The sequence below is a fragment of the Xiphias gladius genome, chromosome 1 (genome assembly GCF_016859285.1).
Source record: "Xiphias gladius isolate SHS-SW01 ecotype Sanya breed wild chromosome 1, ASM1685928v1, whole genome shotgun sequence".
NCBI classification, from domain to species: domain Eukaryota; kingdom Metazoa; phylum Chordata; class Actinopteri; order Istiophoriformes; family Xiphiidae; genus Xiphias; species Xiphias gladius.
In genome coordinates, this window is record NC_053400.1 from 12,831,992 (window position 1) to 12,855,713 (window position 23,722).

General features: G+C 40.4%; 1 protein-coding gene and 1 pseudogene across 1 annotated transcript in view; both read left to right on the forward strand.

The window, feature by feature from the left end:
- Positions 1 to 17,448, forward strand: part of LOC120795225 (ras-specific guanine nucleotide-releasing factor 1-like) — a 28,780-nt gene extending 11,332 nt beyond the window's left edge. Inside the window, exons 7-27 of the mRNA XM_040136933.1 lie at positions 113 to 306; positions 1,294 to 1,403; positions 1,959 to 2,077; positions 2,534 to 2,694; positions 2,941 to 3,004; positions 3,703 to 3,845; positions 4,320 to 4,402; positions 4,853 to 5,101; positions 7,828 to 8,201; positions 8,783 to 8,899; positions 11,025 to 11,195; positions 11,691 to 11,797; positions 11,906 to 12,018; positions 12,595 to 12,655; positions 12,888 to 12,994; positions 13,127 to 13,211; positions 13,331 to 13,528; positions 13,999 to 14,078; positions 14,232 to 14,349; positions 14,557 to 14,625; positions 15,548 to 17,448. Of these exons, the coding sequence (XP_039992867.1) occupies positions 113 to 306; positions 1,294 to 1,403; positions 1,959 to 2,077; positions 2,534 to 2,694; positions 2,941 to 3,004; positions 3,703 to 3,845; positions 4,320 to 4,402; positions 4,853 to 5,101; positions 7,828 to 8,201; positions 8,783 to 8,899; positions 11,025 to 11,195; positions 11,691 to 11,797; positions 11,906 to 12,018; positions 12,595 to 12,655; positions 12,888 to 12,994; positions 13,127 to 13,211; positions 13,331 to 13,528; positions 13,999 to 14,078; positions 14,232 to 14,349; positions 14,557 to 14,625; positions 15,548 to 15,640 (2,816 nt within the window). The 3' untranslated portion in view covers positions 15,641 to 17,448. The remainder of the gene's footprint in view (positions 1 to 112; positions 307 to 1,293; positions 1,404 to 1,958; positions 2,078 to 2,533; positions 2,695 to 2,940; positions 3,005 to 3,702; positions 3,846 to 4,319; positions 4,403 to 4,852; positions 5,102 to 7,827; positions 8,202 to 8,782; positions 8,900 to 11,024; positions 11,196 to 11,690; positions 11,798 to 11,905; positions 12,019 to 12,594; positions 12,656 to 12,887; positions 12,995 to 13,126; positions 13,212 to 13,330; positions 13,529 to 13,998; positions 14,079 to 14,231; positions 14,350 to 14,556; positions 14,626 to 15,547) is intronic.
- Positions 17,449 to 17,741: 293 nt separating this feature from the next.
- LOC120789801 lies at positions 17,742 to 22,832 on the forward strand (annotated as a pseudogene).
- The last annotated feature ends 890 nt before the right edge of the window (positions 22,833 to 23,722 follow it).

Below are 23,722 nucleotides of genomic sequence, written 5' to 3' on the forward strand. Positions count from 1 at the left end.
TATCTTTGTTAGACAAAATATTTTATGATTAATACACAGGAAATATACCGTATGAATGAATTAATCAAATCATACTGTATGTATTCATGAAGATTTCTCCTTCTCTTTACAGCTGACTTGTTCGATATCTTGCTTCCCATGCTGAACATCTACCAGGAGTTTGTCAGGAACCACCAGTACAGCCTGCAGATCCTGGCTCACTGCAAGCAGAACCGAGACTTCGACAAGCTGCTGAAGCAGTATGAGGCCAAGCCCGACTGTGAGGAGAGGACGCTTGAGACCTTCCTCACCTACCCCATGTTTCAAGTAAGATTCCAAGGATACAGTGTATTATATTAACTTTGCTGAAGTACTGACCTGCATGTGCTTAATGTGGTTTTCCTGCAGGTAAACAGTAAGATTCATGTCAGTATCATAAAACAGTCCAGAGACGTCCTTCAAATCCTATCCAACAATGGTGCCTGTTAAAAGTTTCACATGTCGAACTTTGAATTTTATCACAGTTAAACCAACAAGCGTAATGTTTTTCAAACACTACCCATCCAAAATGCCTCATACCTCTGTGTTTTCTCAAAATCCCACAGTGCTGTCTGACATACCACCAACTTTTCAACTCCAACAATCATAATCAGATTAGTATTGCAACAGTTGAGGCCCTTAGAAATTTGCTAAACCTCATTATAATGCGTCTATTAGGCAATCGGCGTTTTTTTAACCACGAAAAAAACACAGTGTATTGGTGCATCATTCCTACAAGTTTTTTAAAAATGGATCACTGTGAGATGTCATCTTAGATATCATGTGCTGGACTGAACAACTTGTCCACTTGTGTTTCCTAAAAGTATTGAGATGACATTTGTCTCCACTCAGTAGTTCTCAAGTGGCAACAGTTGTAGCACTTTTGTACAACAATCTGTGTTCAAATTAGGACCGAGGTTTTCAAAGATACACCACAACCATAACAATGATGCTGAGACTTTTGTTGAATATTCATTGAAAACATTTTATGTTTCAAGTGAAAGTGAATTATTAGCTTTCTTTTGAAAGGGACAATCAAAGTCATAGTTAAAGCATCACATTTGTATGGATTGCAGTGACGATCTTTCACCCTTTCACACGAACCCTAGACAGGCCTCATGACCAACTAATTACCGGACCTGGGCCACCAGAGTCAAGATGCTCGACAGCGCTTTCTAAAAGTTTTAAGTGTACATTTTAACACAAAAAGATTAGAAGAACTCATTTCAATAAGTGGTTCAAGCACATCTCACTCCCTCTATGTCTCTTTCTCAGATCCCTCGTTACATCCTGACGTTGCATGAGTTACTGGCTCACACACCCCATGAGCATGTGGAGAGAAACAGTTTGGACTACGCAAAGTCAAAATTGGAGGAACTTTCCAGGTAGATTAAAAAAATTATAAAATGTATAGTGTGTTGTACAGTATGTTACCACTCAAAGAAAATCAGTGTGCTTAATTGGATCTAGAGCTTTATAGGACTTACATTGTACACTTCCATTAATTTTGCATTGTTTTTAATTTTACCATTGTTGTGTCTGTCTGAATGGTTGAGAGTGCTGACACTAAACATGTAGTTAGAAATACTCTCTGTCCTAGTTTACAAAACTGATCCAAGCTAACTCCTTAGGTCAGTAAATTGTATGTTTTTGTCGTGTAATTACTGTAAATCATCTGCAATTCAAAACAGCTTATTTATTAATTTATCAGTCCTTTAAAGTACAGTACCTATAATGTACTGTGTCTATTAAAAGCATGAGCATGTCCACAACACAGGGGTATCTACTGTATCAGATTCATAGTACAATTTTGTGGTCAATCCTCCTAGATCAGGTAAAGTGATGATGGACCAAAGTCACAAACAGTTGGTGATGTTCTATTAGCAATACAGCTTTATTTGTGGTATACTTGAATCATTGAGTATTCGTTGTCCTTTCAGAATCATGCATGATGAGGTGAGTGAGACGGAGAACATCAGGAAGAACTTGGCTATTGAGCGGATGATTGTGGAGGGTTGTGAAGTGTTGCTGGACACCAGCCAGACATTTGTTAGGCAAGGTAAGTTTATTTCGGTGTCAGATTAAAACACTGACAGTGAAAAGATGAAATTCATTTTTATTGTCGTTGGTCTGTTTGCTTATGGTTAGCAAATAAAAATGCGGGTAATATTGTAGGAAATGAACACATCTCTGCAGACATCTGAAAAAAATCATAGATCAATGATGCACAAACACAGGCCTGTTACATATTTTACTGTAACTGCAAACTGCAAACAACAGAATTCTGAATGTTTACACACACACAAACTGAAATTTACGGATAAAGTAGGAGTGAACACTTAATGCACACAGGTGTGGATCTTGTTCTGCAGTGACAGCTGAGAGTGTAATTTAACTATTAAATGACACATCATAAAAGCCTTCTTTAAGCTCAAAGTCAGAGTCAGTATGAAGAGTTGAGAGGAAATTGCATGTTTTTTCTCATGCGTGTTTATTCATGTGCATGACTCCACAGGTTCTCTGATCCAGGTGCCGATGAGCGAGAAAGGGAAGATCACGAGAGGCCGACTGGGCTCACTGTCTCTGAAGAAGGAAGGCGAGAGACAGTGTTTCCTCTTTTCCAAACATCTCATCATCTGTACCCGAGGCTCTGGAGGAAAACTTCACATCACTAAGGTACAGAAGGACTGTGATCAAAAGGGCACAAAAATAAATTGAGATCAACTTTTATCACACTATCCAATAAAAAAAATGATGCTAAACTAGTAAACAGGTAATTCCATTATCTAAATTTGATCTCCAAAGATTAATAATTTAAAATGTAAAGTAAAATTTTCTCTATACTTTGCACACACTGCCACTGTCAGCTATTAGCTGGTAAAATGCTGTAAGTGACCTTACAACCTTTCAACCCTGTCACAGAACGGAGTGGTCTCTCTCATAGACTGCACACTGATGGAGGAGCCAGAGGGGACAGATGATGAGTGTAAGTTAGGACGTACAGCACAGTCTAATCAAATGTTTTCTCAATATGTGGCACATATGCAGAAGTTTATATGTACTGTAGGAAGAAGTTGAAACATCAAGTGATGCGATTTTTCTGTAAATATAGCTCTCAAGCTTCACCTCACGTCACCTCGCATCACCTCACAACTTCATGTTTAAGACAAGCAAATTGTGCTGCCCTAAGGTGAATGTAGGGATTTCATATTCTGAAGGAGAAGTCTTTAATACAGTTTAAAGGGAGTTTTTTTTTTTGTAACACATACTGGTAAGAAATCAGCCATCTTTAGCTCAGTATGGAAAGATTTACTGACATTATTTAAAATTTTATTTTGCAATGTTCATCTCAATATTGGTTGGAGAATGGCTAGAATGTTGCTCAACAATGCCGAGGCCATCTGAAAAACCACACCTAGGCTTCCTGTTACACAGCTCCTTGATGATTTTTCTATCTTGCACTCTAACTTGTCCGGGCAAGATCCCGCTAGAATAGGATTTTACTTAAATTTCAGGCATTTTCAGATATTTCGATTTGATGGTAAATGATAATGGATGTTCGCATTTGTTTGCATTTCCGTTTTCTTGTTTATTCCTCTTTTTCCAAGGGTCTTATAGTGTTTGCTGTCAGTATATTTTATTCTTTCCTTGTCAAATAAAGGTTGTTGAATTTTTACTTTTCAGCCAAAGGGGAGCGGAGTGGCCAGGACACAGAGCACCTGGACTTTAAAGTGATGGTGGAGCCCAAAGACGGCCAGCCTTACACCGTCATCCTGGTGGCTTCATCCCGACAGGAGAAGTCAGCATGGACGAGTGACATCAGCCAGGTACATCTCCTCACCTGTTTACACATAAAATCAGGGCTAAGACTGTAGGCTGCAAACATCTAACCCTTGCTCCATATCCTGACAGGAAAGATAGAAGGATAGCATTGAAACTTAATTGAAAGTGACTAAACTCTGTGTTAATCTACAGATTTTGTCGGTTGATTAGTGTAGAAGTAAAAGTTATATACAGCATCAACAATCTTGGAAAAAGATAGCGCTTTTAACATTCTTGTGAGCTGTTTTTTAATTTTTACTTCAGCTATTTACCATAGTTCCACATGTGATGGATTCTGGGTAAGAACATAATCATTTAAAGGACCACAACAGAAAAAGCCCTTTGGCTTATGGCCATTATAGCACCTGTTTTTTAGGGGTAGAAACTTGTTTGCATCCGTAGGTTTGTGATTTTACTCACCCTCTTGCGCTGTTATACTCACAGGGAGCTCTTTCTCTGTCTGTTTGCTTGCATTACAGTGCATTGACAACATCCGCTGCAATGGTCTGATGATGAACGCCTTCGAAGAAAACAGTAAAGTCACCGTGCCACAGATGATTAAGTAAGAGTTAGATGCTATGCAGCGGCGCACATACATTATACATGCACAAACAGAGACTGGCATTAGCATTACATGGATACATGACAAAATGCATGAAAGATACATGAACATATGTGCCCAAACTCACACCTATTTACTTCTACTTGTGAGGACCCTTAATGACATAACTTATTCCCTGGGCTCTAACCTTAACGATAACAACTGCATGCCAAACCCCAAACTTTACCCTTACCTCAAACAGCACATTAAAAAAATGTTCTTCCTTTTCAAAAATCTTCTCACTTTCAAGGTCTAAAATTAGTCCTCACACAGATTGAAATACAAGAACAAAAAAATGACAAACTAAGCTACATATGACCAGAAAATATTTACATCCTGATTGGCTGCCTAACTACTGGAAGGCAAATCCCTGTGAGCAAAATTCCTAACCTCTCTTGCTCTCCAATGCAGGTCGGATACCAGCTTGTACTGCGATGATGTTGACATCCGCTTCAGCAAGATGATGAACTCCTGTAAGGTGCTGCAGATCCGCTACGCCAGTGTGGAGCGCCTGTTGGAGAGGCTGACCGACTTGCGCTTCCTCTCCATCGATTTCCTGAACACCTTCCTCCACTCTTATCGCGTCTTCACCACAGCTGACGTAGTGCTGGACAAGCTCATCACCATCTACAAGAAGCCCATCAGTGCCATCCCTGCACGGTGAGTGATCCTCTGAGTGAGTTGTTTCCAAGACGGTTAACAGAGAAAGTTTGAAGATTGCAACCCTTCTGTTCTGGTACCAACATTTTATGTTTATGTTCGTTCTGCATACTCTGCATGCGTTACCACATATTTCATATCATGCGTTCTTTTAATTCCAGATCTGTGGATCCTGGGAAAGTCAACTGCTCTAGAATGTAGTGCATGAAAAATGTCTTTAAAGGAGTCATTCAACATTTTGGGTAGAGCATTTATTTGCTTTCTTGCCAAGAATTACATAAGAAGAAAGAGGACCCCTCTAATATCTGTTAGTTAAATATGAAGCTACAGTACAGCTAGGAAACAGCTTAGCTTAGCATAAAGACTGAAGACACGGGGGAAACAGCTAGCCTGGCTATTTCCAAAGGTAATAAAATCCAAACCTACCAGCGCCTCTAAAGCTCACCATAATTAACACATTATATATCGTTTCCTCAATCCGCATTAATACCCAAGTCTCTGCTGGTTGCCTGACAAACTCAAGGTCACAGCAAGTCTTCTGCAGGTAATTACGCCTGGCCAAAAAAAATTCTGGCACATAACCCACCTTAAAACCATAACTTGTCTTAACAAGTAAACAAACAAGATATAACATGTTCATTAGTGAGCTTTAGAGGTGCTTGTCGGCAGAATCTTACCGAGCTAGGCTGGAAGTTTCCCACCGTTCAAAGTCTTCATGCTAAACCAAGCTGCTGGCAGCTGCTGGCTGTAGCCACGTATTTACTGGAGAGATATGAGAATGGTGTGAATGTTCATCCAACTCTCAAGAAGACAGCGAACAAGCGGTACTTCCCAAAATGTAGAACTGTTGCTTTAACGTTTGAGTAACAATGGCAACCAAAGCTACAAAGACAGGTCATATTAATCTGAATACCAGTATCTGATATGTGTCTTTTCAAACCAACATGGGACATCTAACTGAGCTTCAAGGCCAAGTAAAATGTAATCAAGCCTGTGTTGTATCAGTCAAAGAAACAGTGTAATCATTTAATTTGTGAGGGAGATCAGTCTTGCAATGCATAACGTTATCCCGATCTGACACTAAGCTACAGATGACCTGTACGTAGCCCACCTCTGTAGCAGTGTTTGCAACTGAATTGATTAAGTTACTTCAGAGTTATTGTAGTCCTTTTTCATGAAGTGTTCCTATAATTTTGTCTATCCCTGCACATTGTGAATTAGCATTTAAGTGGACACTGTTACACGGCAGAGCTAAAAGGGTTCCTTACATTACACTCCCAATCCCTGCAGCTCGTCAAAACTGAAAAAGGAACAAAGTTTGAGATTTCCATATATTTTCTTCTGAAGATGCAGCAACAGTGCTGTAATGGTGCAGTGAAAAAGTGGTTTGAATTTGTCTTTGCGCTCACGTGGACTCTCTGTAAGCAGCCCATCATCCTATCATTACTTGTCCAGGTGAGAAAAGACCAGAGAGGAGGCAGCGAGAGGTCACACTGACACATCTTTGGTCCACCATCACAGTTAATTGGGTCCTGCATCCACCCACCTCTCCCTAACCCCTCCTCTTCTTTCTCATTCCTCTCTTTATCCTTTTCCATTCTCTCACTTTTATTTTTCTTTCCACAAGTCTGACCATCCCTCTCTCCGCTGCGCTGTCACCATGGCAACCCTTCACTCTGCTGCAGGACCCCACCCTCTTCTTCTCTCCTCATCTTCTCCTTCCCTCCCTTTCTCCCATCATCTGCAGCGGCTCTATGGTATTAAATATTGATGGTGGTGTTTTGCACCCAGACCCTGCTCTCCTCTTCTCCTCCCTCCTCCTTTTTGTCTTACTCCTCGGGCTTCTCCTGCTTAATTATCTCCTCCCGTCTTTGCTCTTTCCTACTATACTAGTGTCCTCTCTTGACTCTCCAGTTTACTTTTTGTCCTTAGCCTTTGTCATTTTCTTTTTGACTCTTCCTCGCCTGTTTACCATCCCTTTCCTCTCCTCCCACCCTATCTCTCCCTTCCACCTTCCCCATCTTTGCTCCTCTCATCTCCTTTCTTTTACTGTTTTGTAAATTTAGGCAAGGAGACACAACATGGCTGCAGCTAACACCATACAGGGCTGGAGGCTTCCCATTCGCCCACTCCCAGCCAGCAGCCTTCAGCGTGGTGGAATCCATATCCACTATGTTGCTCCTCTCTCGCCCCCTCCCTCTCAGTCTCACTGTTTTCGCCCCTGCTTTTTTCTTTTTTTTTTTTTGCATTGTACCTCTGTCTCTTTCTCCCACTCTTCTCTCCTCCTCTCCTCTGCTCTCTCTCTCCTCTCTCTCTCTCTCTCTTTCTCTCTCTCTCCTCCCCTGGGCTGGTTGCTGTTGGCAGCACCCGTGCCTCCCACACTGTCACTTGACATGCTATTTATAGGCCTTCAGAGGGGGTGGCTCTCAGTGCAAGGAGGATGCTGTCTTAAACAATGTAGCTTAAATAAAAGAGGCAACATCTCCCGAAGAGCCCCGTGGTTAATGTGTTCCCTCTCTGCCTCTGTGTACGGACACCAAGTGCATCACACACCCCGATTTCTCCCCATTCCACTGGCTCCGACTCAGGCCACTGAAATATTCACCCAAAAATGTTCAAAGTGTTTTTTTTTAGTAATGAAACTTGCTCTTGTTAATGTTCATCCTTCTATCTTTTTTACACGTCCTCCCATTTTCCTCTCTCTTTCATTCTCTCCATTCCTGCAGTTCTTTGGAGCTTTTCTTTGCCAGCAGCCAGAACAACAAACTCCTCTACGGCGAGCCACCCACATCGCCGCGTGCCAGCCGCAAGTTCTCCTCCCCTCCTCCTCTCTCCATCACCAAGACGTCCTCGCCGAACCGCCGTCGCAAGCTTTCGCTCAACATTCCCATCATCACAGGGGGCAAAGCCCTGGACCTGGCTGCACTCAGCTGTTCTCCCAATGGCTATGCAAGCATGCACTCCACCATGTCACCCTTCAGTAAGACCACCCTCGACATCAACAAGCTCTATGTGTCTAGCACCATGGCAAGCAAAATCCCTGACGAGGGTGAGCCCAAAGCCGAAGGAAAAGCTGAGGAGTCTGTCCTCAGCAAGCAAGGTCAGAATCACTGTCCGAGGGATTTGCTCAGTTTTAATGAGGTTCTCATGTACTGAGTGTACTCAGTTTTACAAGTCCATTGTCATATCTTGTATGTATCTTCTGTATTCCATTACAGTTGTTAGTGGTGCTGATGTATATTGTGGTTATATAAAGGGTTTAAAGGTATAAATAGTTAACTTTTTAAATCAGTATCATTTAGGATTGAACAGCAAAGGAGCAGCCAGCAGAGTCTCAAATGGGGAATGTGGTTGTAAACATGGAATCATAATTTTATATCGGATAAAAATGAATGAGAATGGCCATTAGTTTCTTTTGGGATCCAATTTTTTTTGACAACATTATAAAATTCAACTTACCATGATTATCGACCATTTTAAAACCCTACCTTCTTTTCAGACTTCATGAGCTTTGTAGTTCCCTCAATTTTTGCCTAGACCTTTTTTTTTCTTCTCTGCCCTGACCTTGTCGTTCCTAGCTCCCCCAAGCCCTAACCCAATGGTTATGTCCTCGCATATCTTTGTCACACATTTTCTTTGCTGTATTTCTTCTTGAATGTGAACCATGTTTTTTCTGTCCAGATCTGTCGGTGAGAGAGGAATGTGATGAAGACCCAAGTCAGAGTGACGAGGCAGAATCAGAAATGTCTCCTCCCAAGTCCCCGTCAACACCTAAGAATGTCAAGTCAAAAAACTCTGGTACAGTATGACTCTGTCTCTCCATAATTGTGTTATGAGCCAGTGTTGTGCCTTTTAAGCTGCTCTATGTCCAAGTCTTGTTTAGATAGTCTTGTGATCTACTTTAGAATCCCAAACCACCAGTTAAAAAAACAAGATGAGTCGGCAAGAATAATAAATAAATTGGCAAGAATATAGTAGCTGGAAAACTACAGTAGTTTAGCGCTTAGTGCTAGTGACATACAGTACTTGTCAGTGGAGTGTCGTGGAGAATAAAAATATAACAAAATAAGATCAATAATAATCGATAATGTCAATAACAAAAGCAATTGGTAACATGAGACATGTTTTACAGACCTGCTATTCTTATGTTACATCCTACCATTGAATGGATAATTCCAAGAGATTATATGACTGAATTTGACAGTAATCCAAATAATATGAAATTAGCATTTAAAATGAAATGAATAAAAAATGAAAAGAGCAATTGTCTAGTGGAATTTAACTGACCAGAGTTGGAGCAGAAGTAACACCATTTTGGCCTTTGGATTACAGGTTAGGCAGGATATTTCCTGACTGCTTAATATTCAGCAGTGACTACACAGACTTATCAATCTTTACATAATACTTAAACATTTTGGGTAATGCACTCGCTTTCTTACCGAGAGTTAAATGAGAAGATAGGTAACAAAAGGTAACAAAATCAGCCTGCCAGGTCCTCCAAATATTTAACAAGTTATACATCATTTGTTTTATCAGTACCAAGACTAAAGTGTAAAAAACACAAATTTTGTTGTTATGGATGGTAATGCTATGGACTATTTCCTGGTCCAGAGCAGTGGTTTCTTCCAGTCCAGTCATCACATGAGGTTGCCAGGCAAGCAGGGAAAGCCAAGGTAGTCACTGGTAATTTGAGGTGCTGTTAATTTTAGAGGTGCTGGATTTTGTTTTTGTTTTGAACAGAGCCAGACTGGCTGTTTCCTCCCATTTCCACTCTTTGTGCTAAGCTAAGCTAACTGTCTGCCGATAGTAGTTTCATATTTACCATACGGTACATACAGTGGTACCTATCTTCTCACCTAACTCTCTGCAAGAAAGCGAATAAGTATATATCCCAAAATGTCAAACTATTCCTCTAATACATTTGAAACATTCAACTTTTCACATTTCTTGGATTCACTCACACATCTCATGCTTCCTATAAAAAAAATGTTCAAATACTGAGAAAAAGTCTATTAATAGTAATTATTAGCATGGAAAACTGGCAGCTGTCTCAGAACAGTAGAAAAGTGCTAATTTTTCTATCACAGTCAGGTTTTTTCATTAAATCAATATCAAAGGCAACTTAATGTGTTTTTACCATCCAATGATGCCTCAAATCTTAACAAGATGAAGACTGCACAGTAAGAAGTGAGAAATGTTAAGAGGTTGAGATTCATACTGTTAAACAAATGTAGCCATGGCAGACTTATAACAAACTTTTTTTTCAGAAAACGACAAGTGTAATTATAGCCAAATAAGGTCTTGATAAAAACCACCCACAGCCTCCTGGCCCTCCCCATACTGCAGATAGAGGGAGCATCCACCCCGTAGGTAGTCAGGCACAATTCATCCCCAGTGTGTTCTCTTCCCACGGTGCTGGATACAAGGGAAGCCAGTGCCTTGTGTGAGTAGGTGGAAGGAAACCTTGTACCTTAGCAACGATGTGCGTGTTCTTTTATACCGCCCCCGGCTTAACGGAGGAAGGCAGGGAGTGAAGGGGGGAGGCAGTGAGGCAGACAAAGTGGAGCGTACACCGTCACTGCCTCTAGCTGCAGGACACACAATGTTGGGTCTGTTTTAGCTCTCCGTTGCCTTCTAGTGGTCAACATCTTGGTTTGATCAGACACATACAGCATAGTATATCCATAGCTTCTTCACAAAGGGAATCAAGGGGAATCAAATCACCTTTAATCGCCTAACCAATGAGCCACCGGCAATTTCCCTTTCAGCCTGATCCTGTCAGAGGTTCAGAAATTACCATGAAAGGTTTGTAATAATGGTATATTTCAGAAAATAGGAACTGGGTTTTATTTTATTGGAATTTAACATTAACAATTTCATAAAAATAATGAATCTCTCTCTTGATTTGTCTCCCTCCTTGCAGAGTTTTCCCTGTTTTCCTTCAACAATGGCATGGTGGTGTCATCTTGCCGGGAGCTGGACAACAACCGCAGTGCCCTTTCTGCCGCCTCGGCCTTTGCCATCGCCACCGCTGGTGCCAATGAAGGCACACCAACCAAGGAGAAGTACCGTCGTATGTCCCTCGCAAGCACAGGTCAGTCAAGTAAGGGGACGGTGCTTCTGTTGGCTATTCCAAAGGCTTGTTGAGGACTATCTATAAGTTTCCTGTGTGTGTCATTTAGATATTATGTAGTTAAAAGTAATGAAGTGTAATCTGATCAAAGAAACAGTAGCTAAAATCTGTTACAATCTGTTACCCCCCAAAATACATTAATCAAATAACTTGGCATGTAATAAAAACACGTAATATCTGTTTGGATTTTCTAGCCTCACTTCTTGGAAAAAAAGACATCTAGACTGTGACATACTCATGACATAAATATGACCCCAGTTACGGTCCCAAAGAAGCTCAGGCTGAATGTATATTTATATTTCTTGAATAATGTTTGACTGGTTGTGAAGACTGTTTAATAGTCTTTCCCTGTATTTGAAAGCAGAATAAAACATAAAAGAGAAACCATGTCAGAGTAATGATCCTCTCAGTTTGTTACATTCAGTTTGAATATAATTTTGTTAAACTTGGTCCCAGGTTTTCCTACAGACCAGAGGAATGGGGACAAAGAGTTCGTTATTAGACGAGCCGCCACAAACCGAGTCCTGAATGTGCTGCGTCACTGGGTCTCCAAACACTCACAGGTACAGTTCGCCTTATTTCTTTTACTTAGTTTCAGTCTATACATTTCCATAAGAATAACAACACCTCTGTAATGACACTATTGTTGTTACTCCTGTGTTGGTCCTTAGGATTTTGAGCTCAACACCGAGCTGAAGATGCGGGTAATTGGTTTCCTGGAGGAGGTGATGCATGACCCAGAGCTCCTGACACAGGAAAGAAAGGCAGCTGCCAACATTATCAGGTTGGTTTTCTGTTATCATCGCTTGATCGCACATACAGACATATATGACACATCTGTTTGTCAGCACCCATTATAAAAAGGTTTCTGCAAGAATACTCCTGATGCAAACTATCAGACATGGTAATAAAAACAGGAACTGGAGATACAGTACATCAACCCAGGTCCTGGCCTTAACCTAGGCCCCGGTGGATCTAAACAGAAAGTAGAAACTTTTCACCATTTTCTCTGAGCAACGTTTTCAGAATATCCCTGAAGTATGTTCTGTCTCTCTGGGGAAGACAGAACAGGTTTTTAAATTGGTGTAACATGGCAAAACTGGAATGAAAGGTCCAGCATGGTGTGCAAACTAACCAACCTGTCAGCATGCGGTATTGTTGCTAAACATTATAAAACTGTGGAACCGAAGCCAAAAGTGCCTGTAACCCAAATGGAACAAAAACAAGAAATTAATACCCAGTGTGCTGGGTCAAGTTTGGCACTTCTCCCACCAGGTCAAATCAATTTACGTTGAATAAGGTCATAGCGATTTTGGAGAAAACTCTCAAATAATGGCACTTTTTTCTTTCTTTTATACAGGACTCTAACTCAGGAGGACCCTGGAGACAACCAGGTCACTCTGGAAGAGATCACACAGATGGTGAGGGAAAAATTACAAAAGCCTTTTCAGTGTAAAAAAACCTCTTACTTCTTGAAATTACTGGTTATCCTTTAGAAATGATTTATGCTTTAGTTGTGATAATGCTTTTCACTCTGTGTGTATGTGTGTGTGTGTGTGTGTGTGTGTGTGTGTGTTTGTGTGTTTGTGTGTGTGTGTGTGTGTGTGTGTGTGTGTGTGTGTGTGTGTGTGTGTGTGTGTGTGTGTGTGTCAGGCCATGGAGGACTGTAAGACTGAACCGTTTGAGAGCCACTCTGCCCTTGAGATAGCTGAGCAGCTCACACTGTTGGACCACCTGGTCTTCAAGGTCATCCCCTACGAGTGAGTATGCTTGCGAACACACAAATACACTGTCACACAAACACAGGTGTCCGAGGGCGAAGGGAAGTGCACACAGTGAAGGTCGGTGTGTTTTGTATTGTTGATCATTTCAAAACAATTTTTTTTCTACAGGGAGTTCTTTGGTCAAGGCTGGATGAAGAATGACAAGAACGAGAGAACTCCGTACATCATGAAAACAACCAAGCATTTCAATGATGTATGTGTTTACTCTGATAGATAGATAGATCGATAGATCGATACATAGATAGACAGAGCGATAGATAGATAGATAGATAGACATTATTATCACCCTGCATGTTTCTCTTTTTTTGTCAGATCAGTAACAGGATCGCCACAGAGATCCTGCACTGGGACGATGTCAACATGCGGGTGGCAGTGATCGAGAAATGGGTGGCAGTGGCTGACATCTGCCGCTGTCTCCACAACTACAATGCCGTTCTGGAGATCACATCCTCTCTCAACCGCAGCTCCATCTTCCGCCTCAAGAAGACCTGGCTCAAAGTCTCCAAGCAGGTATCAGTCATTTCTGACATGTTCTTCCAGCAGTGAAGTTAACCAACCAAAGGGTTGAAAGACATTCAGGTTTTATCATTGTTTTTCCTGGGCTTCCTGTCACTGCTCCCAGCCAAAAATAGTTCAATCATGTAACTCCTCAAAAAAAAAAAACTTGTTTATCTTACACATTGGTTTTTGAACAGATTAAACAAACGAGATATAACTTGCTAATTACTGAGCATTAGATTGGCTGGTAGGTAGACTTTTACCTTTTATCACCTTTGGACAGAATCAGGCTAGCAGATTCCGTCTTTTTCCAGTCTTTATGCTAGGTCAAGCTAACTGCCTCCTAGCTCTAACTTCATATATAGCTAACAGATATGAGAGTGATGTCGATCTTCACATCTGACTTTTGGCACAAAAGTGCAAGAGTTCAAATGCATTTCTGGTTTCTGGCACTAACAGTTTTGCGTTGATCCATTTTCTAGACTAAGACTGTGATCGACAAGTTACAGAAGCTGGTGTCATCAGAGGGACGGTTCAAAAACCTGAGGGAAGCGCTGAAGAAGTAAGTATCCAAAGCTTTTCTCTTTCCTGTAGGGTGTTCACACATTGTGGTGGAGGAATTTTGTATATTTCTTATGTATTCTTTTTGTTTATTGCTCTTTGTGTGTGCATCTGTACAATTGCTGTCTCCCTCTGACCTGCCTGGTGTCCCCAGCTGTGACCCTCCCTGTGTTCCCTACCTGGGAATGTACCTGACTGACCTGGCCTTCATTGAGGAGGGAACACCCAACTACACCGAAGACAACCTGGTCAACTTCTCCAAGATGAGAATGGTAAAGAACACCTGTGTGCTAAAGTACATACAGCCTATTAAACCTTATATTGTTTCCTGTTTGAGTCTAGTTTGTCATTTTTGTTACATTTCCGCAACCTGTGCATCTAGTCTGTTCATGTGTGCCTTTTTTACTGACCGTGGAACTTGCTTACAATACTATCTGCAAAGTCCAATTTTATATAATTTTCCTTTCACTTGCCTCCAGATATCTCACATTATCAGAGAGATACGGCAGTTTCAGCAGACAGCTTACAAGATTGATTATCAACCAAAGGTGAGATTACTTTTTGTACTTACCGTGTACTTAAATACATTTCCAGGAGTTTAGAGACTTTGATTACCTGTCTGGAAGAATTACTTGACTAGTATTGCTATATCATTTCAGGTTTCCTGCTCAATATTTGTCTAGTTAGCCTACGGATCAGTCTGTATTGATTAGTAAAAATAAACACTTTCATTTCAAGTTTAAGATGTCAAAATCAATGACATTGTGCACTCTTTATCTCCATTTAACCTGAATAAAGAGGCTGTTGATAACAGTTTTGTATTAGGCAAGACTAAGATGTACTACCCACTAGGCTTCTGGGTATAATGTATACCTATGATTACTAGTCAGTGATTGATAATTAATGACTGATAATTAATGATAATTAATATATAGTAAACATTTCTTTATTTTTTTTCCTTCCATACAACAACATACCAAATATTTATATCATATAGACAGATAGCCTCATTTTAAGTTTGTGGTCCTGTCCTTTTCGTGAACCAAACAAAAACTGAAGAAAAACACACTCCCATTTTAGTGAGATCCTGACTCGCAGGCAGAAAACAATAGGATGGAAAGCAGCACATTCATAACTCTGATTCCTTTATGTCAAAGTACAATATGAGGATCAACGTTTTGGCAAACAGCTTCCTTCTTTGTGAACCAAATCACATGCTCTGATAGGGCTAAGTAATTTGCCAAGTAAAAGTGTACAATCTTTAAGCAAGAGAGACTAAATGGGCCAATATAAGTAAGTAAGTGGCCAATACGACTCACTGACCCTAAACAACTGTTGGCTCAATGTTCTATATTTAAACGAACAGCAGGCGTGCATGCTCTCATTCAACATATTCATTCTACATGTAAAGTGTGGAGAAAAAAAAAAATCACGCAAAGACGGCTATGATTGTGCTTTTTATTGTTTTAGGTGGTAAAGTACTTGTTGGACAGTAGTATGGTGCTGGATGAGGAGAGCCTGTATGAAGCGTCTCTGAGAATCGAGCCCAAAACTTCATCATGAAGAGGATCTCTTACTCTCAGCCCTCATATGGAGTGTACAGGAACAATGTATCATAATGTACATATACTACTATTTGTATTAGACACAGTAGGCAGTGCCCTTCTAGTATGTGCTCCCTAATGGACTTGTTGTGTATAATTGTTATTAGAGACTGAGTAGAAGCCCAGAGAGGTTTTATTTATATAGTAACAGAGTATTTATATGTTATTATCGTCTTAAAATACCGTTTTATGATGACATTATTTTCAACCACAGAATAAACAGATGAGAGAGTATATAGACATGGTATTTAGTCATATCCTAATGGGAATAAAAAAGGCGGTCATTCATGAGAGATGGTGGTCACATTTGACACATGATGATCAACTCCCACTTTTCTGCTCACATGTCAAAGTCAAGAGAGGACTGCACAACTGCAGAAATCTTTAAACTTTATTTAAAGCCCCCATACAGACATTCTGCCTTATTAGTACAGAAGCCATTTCTTCACTCTATTTGTCCTCAAGTGTAGACCTTAGAAGTAATATAAATATATGCTAATCCTCTAGCTGTATGATCATTCATGTAAAGTTGTACTCCTTAAAACTTCAGTCCTGGTTGATTTGAATTCAGCTAGGGAATGGCGGGCTCCGCCCCTGACAATTAAAACTACTACATAGAGAGGTAGTTATTGAATGTAAATACACTGAATGGCTGTTGCAGAAAAAATAGTATCAAAAATGGGGTTTGATTAAATAAAAATCTCAAAGATATGAACTTTAAGGTTTTGAAATTAAGACATTTTTCTTTAGAACTTAAACTCAGAGAAGTAAAAGAGGTGAAAAGTGGGACAGCTGCGGTGGCTAAAGCTGAATCATGTGCTCTGATGTTGTATGTAGCCACTGCAAGATAAAGATATTTGGAAGTTTTGGAGTCAGGCTGACACACCTACTGATTCTGACTTAACTGGGACACGTTCATTCAGTTCGGAGAGATGGGTTTTTATGCTTTACTTATTATCACTTTATTCCCCTGGTGGGCAACGTGATGTATATACAGTATAAGCACCGGGCAGTGTATGTAGCAGATGTAACCAATATTGAGGCACTTCAGGAAGTTAAACTCCCAGCTTTTACACTCAGACAGTGAGAGCATAGTTTTTATGGTTAATCCTCTTTGGCCAGTGCATTATGGTTTTGCCTTAATCATGAAATGGATTATATACCACACAAGTATGTAAACTATTTTGTTCTACGATTTGCCAATGAAGCAGAAATATTTGCTGTGTACAATATTGTGTACAGGCAGTCTGATGCATTTCCTAATGTGCAATGTGTTAAAAAACATATCCCTTGAAATGTGTTATCCTTATGATTGTTCAACTCTAATAACTTTTCTGTGTATGATACTTTAAAACAAATGTTGAAAACAACTTATAAGTGTAACACATTCTGTATCCTGTCTATTCCAATGTGTTAGCAGGAACTATACAGTAGTAATATTGTGCTTATTCTTGGAATATTTATATGTATTTTTTACAGGCTTTGTATAGAAAAACACCTAAAGCTTAAGTGGCAGGCATGTGCCACCTTCACGTGTTCAAATCAAATCTATATCTAGAATTGTGTACTGTATTTAAACCCCACCCTTGCACATGAGTCTTTACCCTCTTAACAGGCACATGAGATGTTTGCAGTGAGCAATACCCAGTGGTATGAGAATTATATTTCAGTCTATTTCAACAGCTTGAGTAGTATTTCCAGTTTTGTATAAAAGTGTATTCTTTCCTGATTACCTCTTGTTAATAAATCTATTCTTTCTCAGGGGGAGAAGTGTCCTGAAGGCTGCCAAATGTTTGTTTTACACTGTATTAGCCCATAAACGTTGTGATTATGGCTTTGCATTGGCAGATCAAAGGGGTTGTCCCAGGAAGCGGGCATTAAGGAGTCATTATAGAAAATTTAAAAAAAAAACAGTCGAGTCATGCGACATCCTCAAAACTTGTTGGAGGCTACTGTTTTTAGTTTTGTTCATTTAACACAGTTGATTTCACTCGAAGGTGAGTAAATATTCATGAAGTGTGTTGGTTGTTTTTTATTAGTTTATTTTTGTTAAATGCAAAATGTCATTGATTCCTCAATGCCTCGCTGAAACTACTGCCGGGAATCACTCCCTCACAAGTACAGTACAGTTCTGAACTAACTCCTTTCTCATAATGCTTAATGTATAGATTATTACCACGAAAGATACACTGCCAATTTTAAAATGATGTGTATCATATTAATAGGTTATGAAAGGAATGCTTTTCTGACACAGCCGTTCATTTTCACATCTAGTGGGTCTGAATAAGTTCTCAGACATGACATTTGAGGAATTCAGGAAATTCTTCCTCTTGACAGAGCAACAGGTATTAGAAATTTTACAATACATTTCATGTTATGCGTCTGTTGCATTTACTGTATGGAAACTATGTTTTTTTGGGTTTCCATTACCAACTTATGATTCTGGTTTCTTGTAGAACTGCTCAGTTACTAAAGGGAGTCGTGTCAGCAGGACTGGTCCTTACCCATGCTTTAATATCCTCCGAGTCCATTATGGTCAGCATTTGTGTCATATTGTGAAGTCTTAATTGAATTGCTTGTCCATCCTTCGTCGTTCGCTGGAATCGAGGTGCAACAGGTAGTAACAAACACAGCACACACACCACCTTGTGCTGCAGTAGGCTGATATAGGGCCAGAAGAATTCTTCCCATCCTGAATAAGCTTCGCCAACCTAAGTACCGTATGTGCATGTTGGCATGAGAAGCTACAGAGTCTTTACCTCTTCTTCTTTTTAACCTACATGTGCGTGTTGTCAGTAGTGTAGAGCACTACTGTGCATCACATACTTCCAGTGGGCTTTTGGACAACTCAGCAGAGTATCTGTCAGCTTCTTCTAAGTCCTGACGGTTTTGGAGGGTGATGTCGATGCACTGCTGGCAAGAAGTCGCCGAAGGGGATTGGGACTCTCTTACAGTGGCTGGTTTGAATCCGTGGTCTTTGAATGGCCCTTGCCCTCTTGGGTTCCTTGAGTGGTTCCTCTGGATGTCCTTTACCACGACCAATCTCTTGTTTGTTGTCCCTCCTGTCCTTGGGGCAACGCAGCTCTCACCTGTGTGTGGATGGATTTTCAGAGTAGAGGACAAAGTTGCACAATATCTCAACATTTCATCACTACCTCTGGCCAAACTCCTGTGTTCACTGGTCGTCCAAACAATACTTCAAATGGGTTGAGAACAGTTTTGGGCTTGAATCAAACTGGAGTCGCTGCAGCAAGGACTCAGCCTTGATATATGGTATGCGGTTAACCAGGTGATGACCCCCCCCCCCCGTTCATACATTGCCCAAGCCATGTGACAACTTTGCATAAAGGGGAAACAGTTACTTTGGTAGACACAGATTATTATTAAGACCATACCAAACACTGTCAGTAGAGGTCAGAGTGCAACTGGTTCCAGCAGCCTGTCCTCTGCATGAGCATGAGCGCCCCCTGTTATGGATTTGCTGGAAGAGTATTTTGTGGCTTGATCTGAGCCACTTGGTTTCCCATTTACAGAGCCAGGGTTGTGAAGGAACACCGGATATTTTTTCAGCGTAGACACAGAACGGACAGCTAGATGACCATGAGGAGATACTCGCTTAATTTGACAAAACATGTATCGGATTATAATTGCTGACATTACCTATATAACTGTGGATACTGATGTGTGTATCTTTGTATGCTCTGTGGTTGTAGGTGTACACATCTTTTGACCATCAAACTCATTGTACGTGATGTGTTAAAGTGCTGATTGTAAAATACCTGTGGTATTTCTGTCTCCTCCCACTGCTGTGTGTCATTGCAACTTCTCACCCATGATTCCAGATCCTCCCACTGTCTCTGCCTGCTCCTAGCTAGAGAGATGTGTGGAAATGAACTAAATGTTTGGAAATATTTGGTCAGTTAAGCGGGGATCGTGACAGAGGAAGAGGCGCATCTAATTTTTCCTGTAAAGGCATCTTAAAGTCAACTTATATGGTACGAAACCTTCTCTGAACCATTCATTTTCATGGTCTTTGTCTGCATCATGTGAGACACAGCCCATGTCATGTGTCGTGCAGTGCAAATCACTGTCAGCTATGTACTGAACTTGTTGTGCCTACATGCAGCTGTCAGCTCGTTTAAGGAGATCTATAGATATGCTGCTGTGTATACTAACTGCATTTTCTGCATATACAGAGTCTAATTTGAGTTTTCTTGCCAAAGACTACACATCAAATCTTGGGTACTTGGGTGTCCTGGCTACGGTGGTAGCTGCCCACTCGGCCAGTTGTTCGTGTATTTCCCCCTTTGTTCCGTGATTGCGCACATCATATTTACAGCAGGCTCTGGTATACAGCTAAATGGGGTGAATTTCTTTATCTTTTTTTTGTCATTGCCTTCTCCTTTTTGCCATTCTATCTTTCCCTCTTTTCCAAATTGCTTTTCAATGCATCTATTTGTCTTGGGCCAAAACTGCCTCCCTCAGAAAAAGTCTTTGATCCACATTTCAAATTGGGTGCAGCTGTCTGCACGATGATTTGTTAACATATACTGGACTTTTGGTGGATAATTGCCAGACACACAGGTGGAATTACCCTCGGGCTTTTCCTTACTCTCTTGGGATCCCATTATAGCAGTCTGATTGATATTCTCAAAATAATAAAATAAGTCGCCACTGCTAAGCAGACTGTCTCTCTACCTGGTCTTCTAATTTATGCAATTTCAACCTTGTACAACTGAGGAACCAAAAATAGATCACAATGTCTGTTTGGTTTTTCTCCGCCAGTGCTCAAAAAATAATAGCAAAAGAATCCTTCTCACTAAAGTTTTCAAAGTAGTTAAATGGTATTTCTCGCCTTAGAAAGCAAGCTCTCAGTTGACATCTCGTTTGTAGCCTTTTTCACAGTGATGCTGTTAGTGCCGGGCTCAGGCCTCCAGTGCTCCGCTTCTCCCCCAATTGACCTTGGTTATGAAGCTGTCATCAGGGGAGGTAGGCTATTAGAGCGTGTCAAAAGTCCCATACTCCTGTCTGCACGCAGCTTTTCCTTTGGCCATGAGCTCAACACTGGTTCACGTTCAGCATCCGATCCTGGTCCCCAACTTGTTGTCGAAATTATAAAGTAAAGATTCCCTAAAGAAAAGTTTGTCTTTCTTGTGTTTTTTTCATGACGTTTGCACAAATGCGACCATAATCTCACAGTCAGACAAAATCGACCCCGAACAAAGATTACACTCACGTTCTATATTCTTCAGACTATTGCTGCAATTCAGTAATAACAAGGTCAATAGGGTTAAACTTCCTCAAGCAAAATCCAAACTGTTCTATCACACAAGCAAGCTTAAGAATTAAGTTTTCCATTGCACTTGTTGGATGGATCTCACATCTGGCCTTTCGTGTCAGACCTGTGCTGTGAAATTTGAAGGACTCCACTTTACATTGTGTGGCTCTATATATTCCTTTGTATTAAAGCATAATGCAGTTTGTTTATTTCCATTTCAGTCTGAGCAACAGCTGATAGACTGTGCCACAGACTTCAACAATTATGGATGCCTGGGGTAAGTTAGAAGTTACTAGGTTTTATAGTTACAGCTGCAACTTATGACATTATAAGTTGCACTTATTATAAGGCATTAACCAGTTGTAGCAATAACTGATCTCTCCTCAGTGAGATAACAAAACAACCTAGTTTGTTTCAGTGGGCTACCCAGCCAGGCATTTGAGTACATCAAATACAACAAAGGTCTTATGACAGAGGAGTACTATCCCTACAAAGGCTAAGTATGACTTTTCTTCAGTAAAGTTTCATTATATATTTTTTAATTTAGAAAAATCTTAATAAATACATGTTGTACTTCCTGTTTTATTATGACACTTGCCATTTTGAGCCTGCATATGCATCTGCTTTTGTCTTGGATGTTGTGAACATAGTATGAGTCAAGATGTAAAGTTATTTTGTGCAAAACATTGTACAAGTGTCGTTTAAGAAATTAATGTCGGGTCACAAAGTTACAATAAACCATGTCATTGCCGGTAACCTGATGAGAGGAAGAGGCCGGAAGTGGCCATTTATAGTATACACAAATTTGTTTCTTATAATAGTGTGACGTTGTACCAATGTTGAGAATACTTTTTACTGTCTGATATACTACATTGCTGACATTTTACTCACATTACATTAACTTTATCTCCTAACCACATTCGGCTGTTCATTTTCATATTAAACTTCCCGTATGGTTGTCCTTTCCCAGTATGATGAAAAGGCCATGGTTGATTCTGTGGCCTGGCTCAATCCTGTGACCTTCAGCTTTGACGTTACAGCTGAATTAATGCACTACAAAGAGGGCGTTTACCCCAGGTGAGACGTGGACCTCCATAGCTCAAGCACTCACAGTTTTACTGTTGCCCATGAACAACGTGTAGTACGTAGTATGTTCGGCATTCAATCATTTTTTTTGTGCTTTTTTTTTGGGTTATATTTAGTGCTGTACCGCTTTTGTTACCTGTACACACTGGTTTCAGGCCAGTGTAGTGATCAGAACAAAAGTATTCTGCTACAGAGCCTTTCATTTCGTCACACAGCGTACTGCCTGCAGGCTTGGAACATATCCATCCCTAAGAAGGAGCTATTCACAAGTTGACCACTGTGATTTATTATGGTGGTACACTTCACTTCAGCTATCGTTAATAGTAACTCAGAAGATTATAACATTTGGTACCGTTCTGTTTCATGGGTTAGATATTGAAAATGTCAACAGAAACAGCTACACAACACATCTTTGATAGGCATGAGCTAATACGATACTCAAGTAGGAGAGCAGCCCACTCCCCCACAAAAACCATGTACTCTGTTGATCTAAAAGCATTACTGTTTAGCACCCGGTGTCAGACATCAGCAGACAGGGTGAATCATGTAGTCCCGGCTATGGGTTACGGTGCTGAGGAGAACGGCACGCCATATTGGATTGTGAAGAACACTTGGGGTACAGCCTGGGCAAAGGACAGGTAAATATAGTCTTTGTTTGTATTTCAATGTGAAAACTTGTTACTGCTTTCAAGGACCATTTTTTATTCCATCAGATATTTTTTGATCGAGCGAGGAAAAAAAGTGTGGACCTGCTGCATGCTCTTGCTACCCTCTACCTTCAATTTGAGCAGCAACCTGGCATCAAAGTGGAGGACTGAGGAAAACCACCTAAATGGAGTCCATGTGATGGCAAGTTGGTGTTTCTGATATTTACTGTATGTTTTTTCATTTGTTACCTGAAGAATTTTGGCTCATCCAAGGACTTGGCATAAACTCAGTACTCAAAACAGAAATAAGAAAACATGATGCCAAATACAAGAGGAAAGAAATGCGTCAGCTCAGGTGGTAAAAAACTGTACTTAGATATTGTGACTACATACCGTGAATGCACATATATCAGAAAAAGTTCAGAGACATATTTTATACTCGCTTTTAAGTAAGGTTTACTTAATGCTCTCACACATTGAGGTGTAAGGTTAAATACGCAGAGCTAAATTTATATGTTCTCATAGAGGCCCTAGGTCAAAGGTCCTCAGAGGATGCCTCCCAGTCTGAAAAGGAAGTTAATGCTTTGTGATTGAAACCATACGTTAGTGACATTTCTTAGGAATACAACTGCCTTATTTAAGAGTCGGCAGTCAAGGCTGATTTTCTGAGTGGTTCATTGGCTTCACACCCTCTCACAAGCAGATCTGAAGATGCTTGGTTTGACGCTGTACTTTTTTGTAATAAACCTTTATATGCAATCAAGACAATATCAGCAGAGTCTCCTTCATCTTCTTCACATCATCATCACCATCTAAATAAACTACAACATGCTACAAGCTCAGGGCTTCCCAGTAACCACATTCTTGCACATTTAGCTATGGTGCAGCTCCACTAGATCATGTGCATGCACAAGTACATCTTAAGGGCATAATATGTGTGCATGCCTGAGGTTTGTCAAAGTGTCCTTACTGGGTTTAAATGTATTTTGTATAATGTTTCTTACAAGAATTAAATCTTTGTTTTTTCACA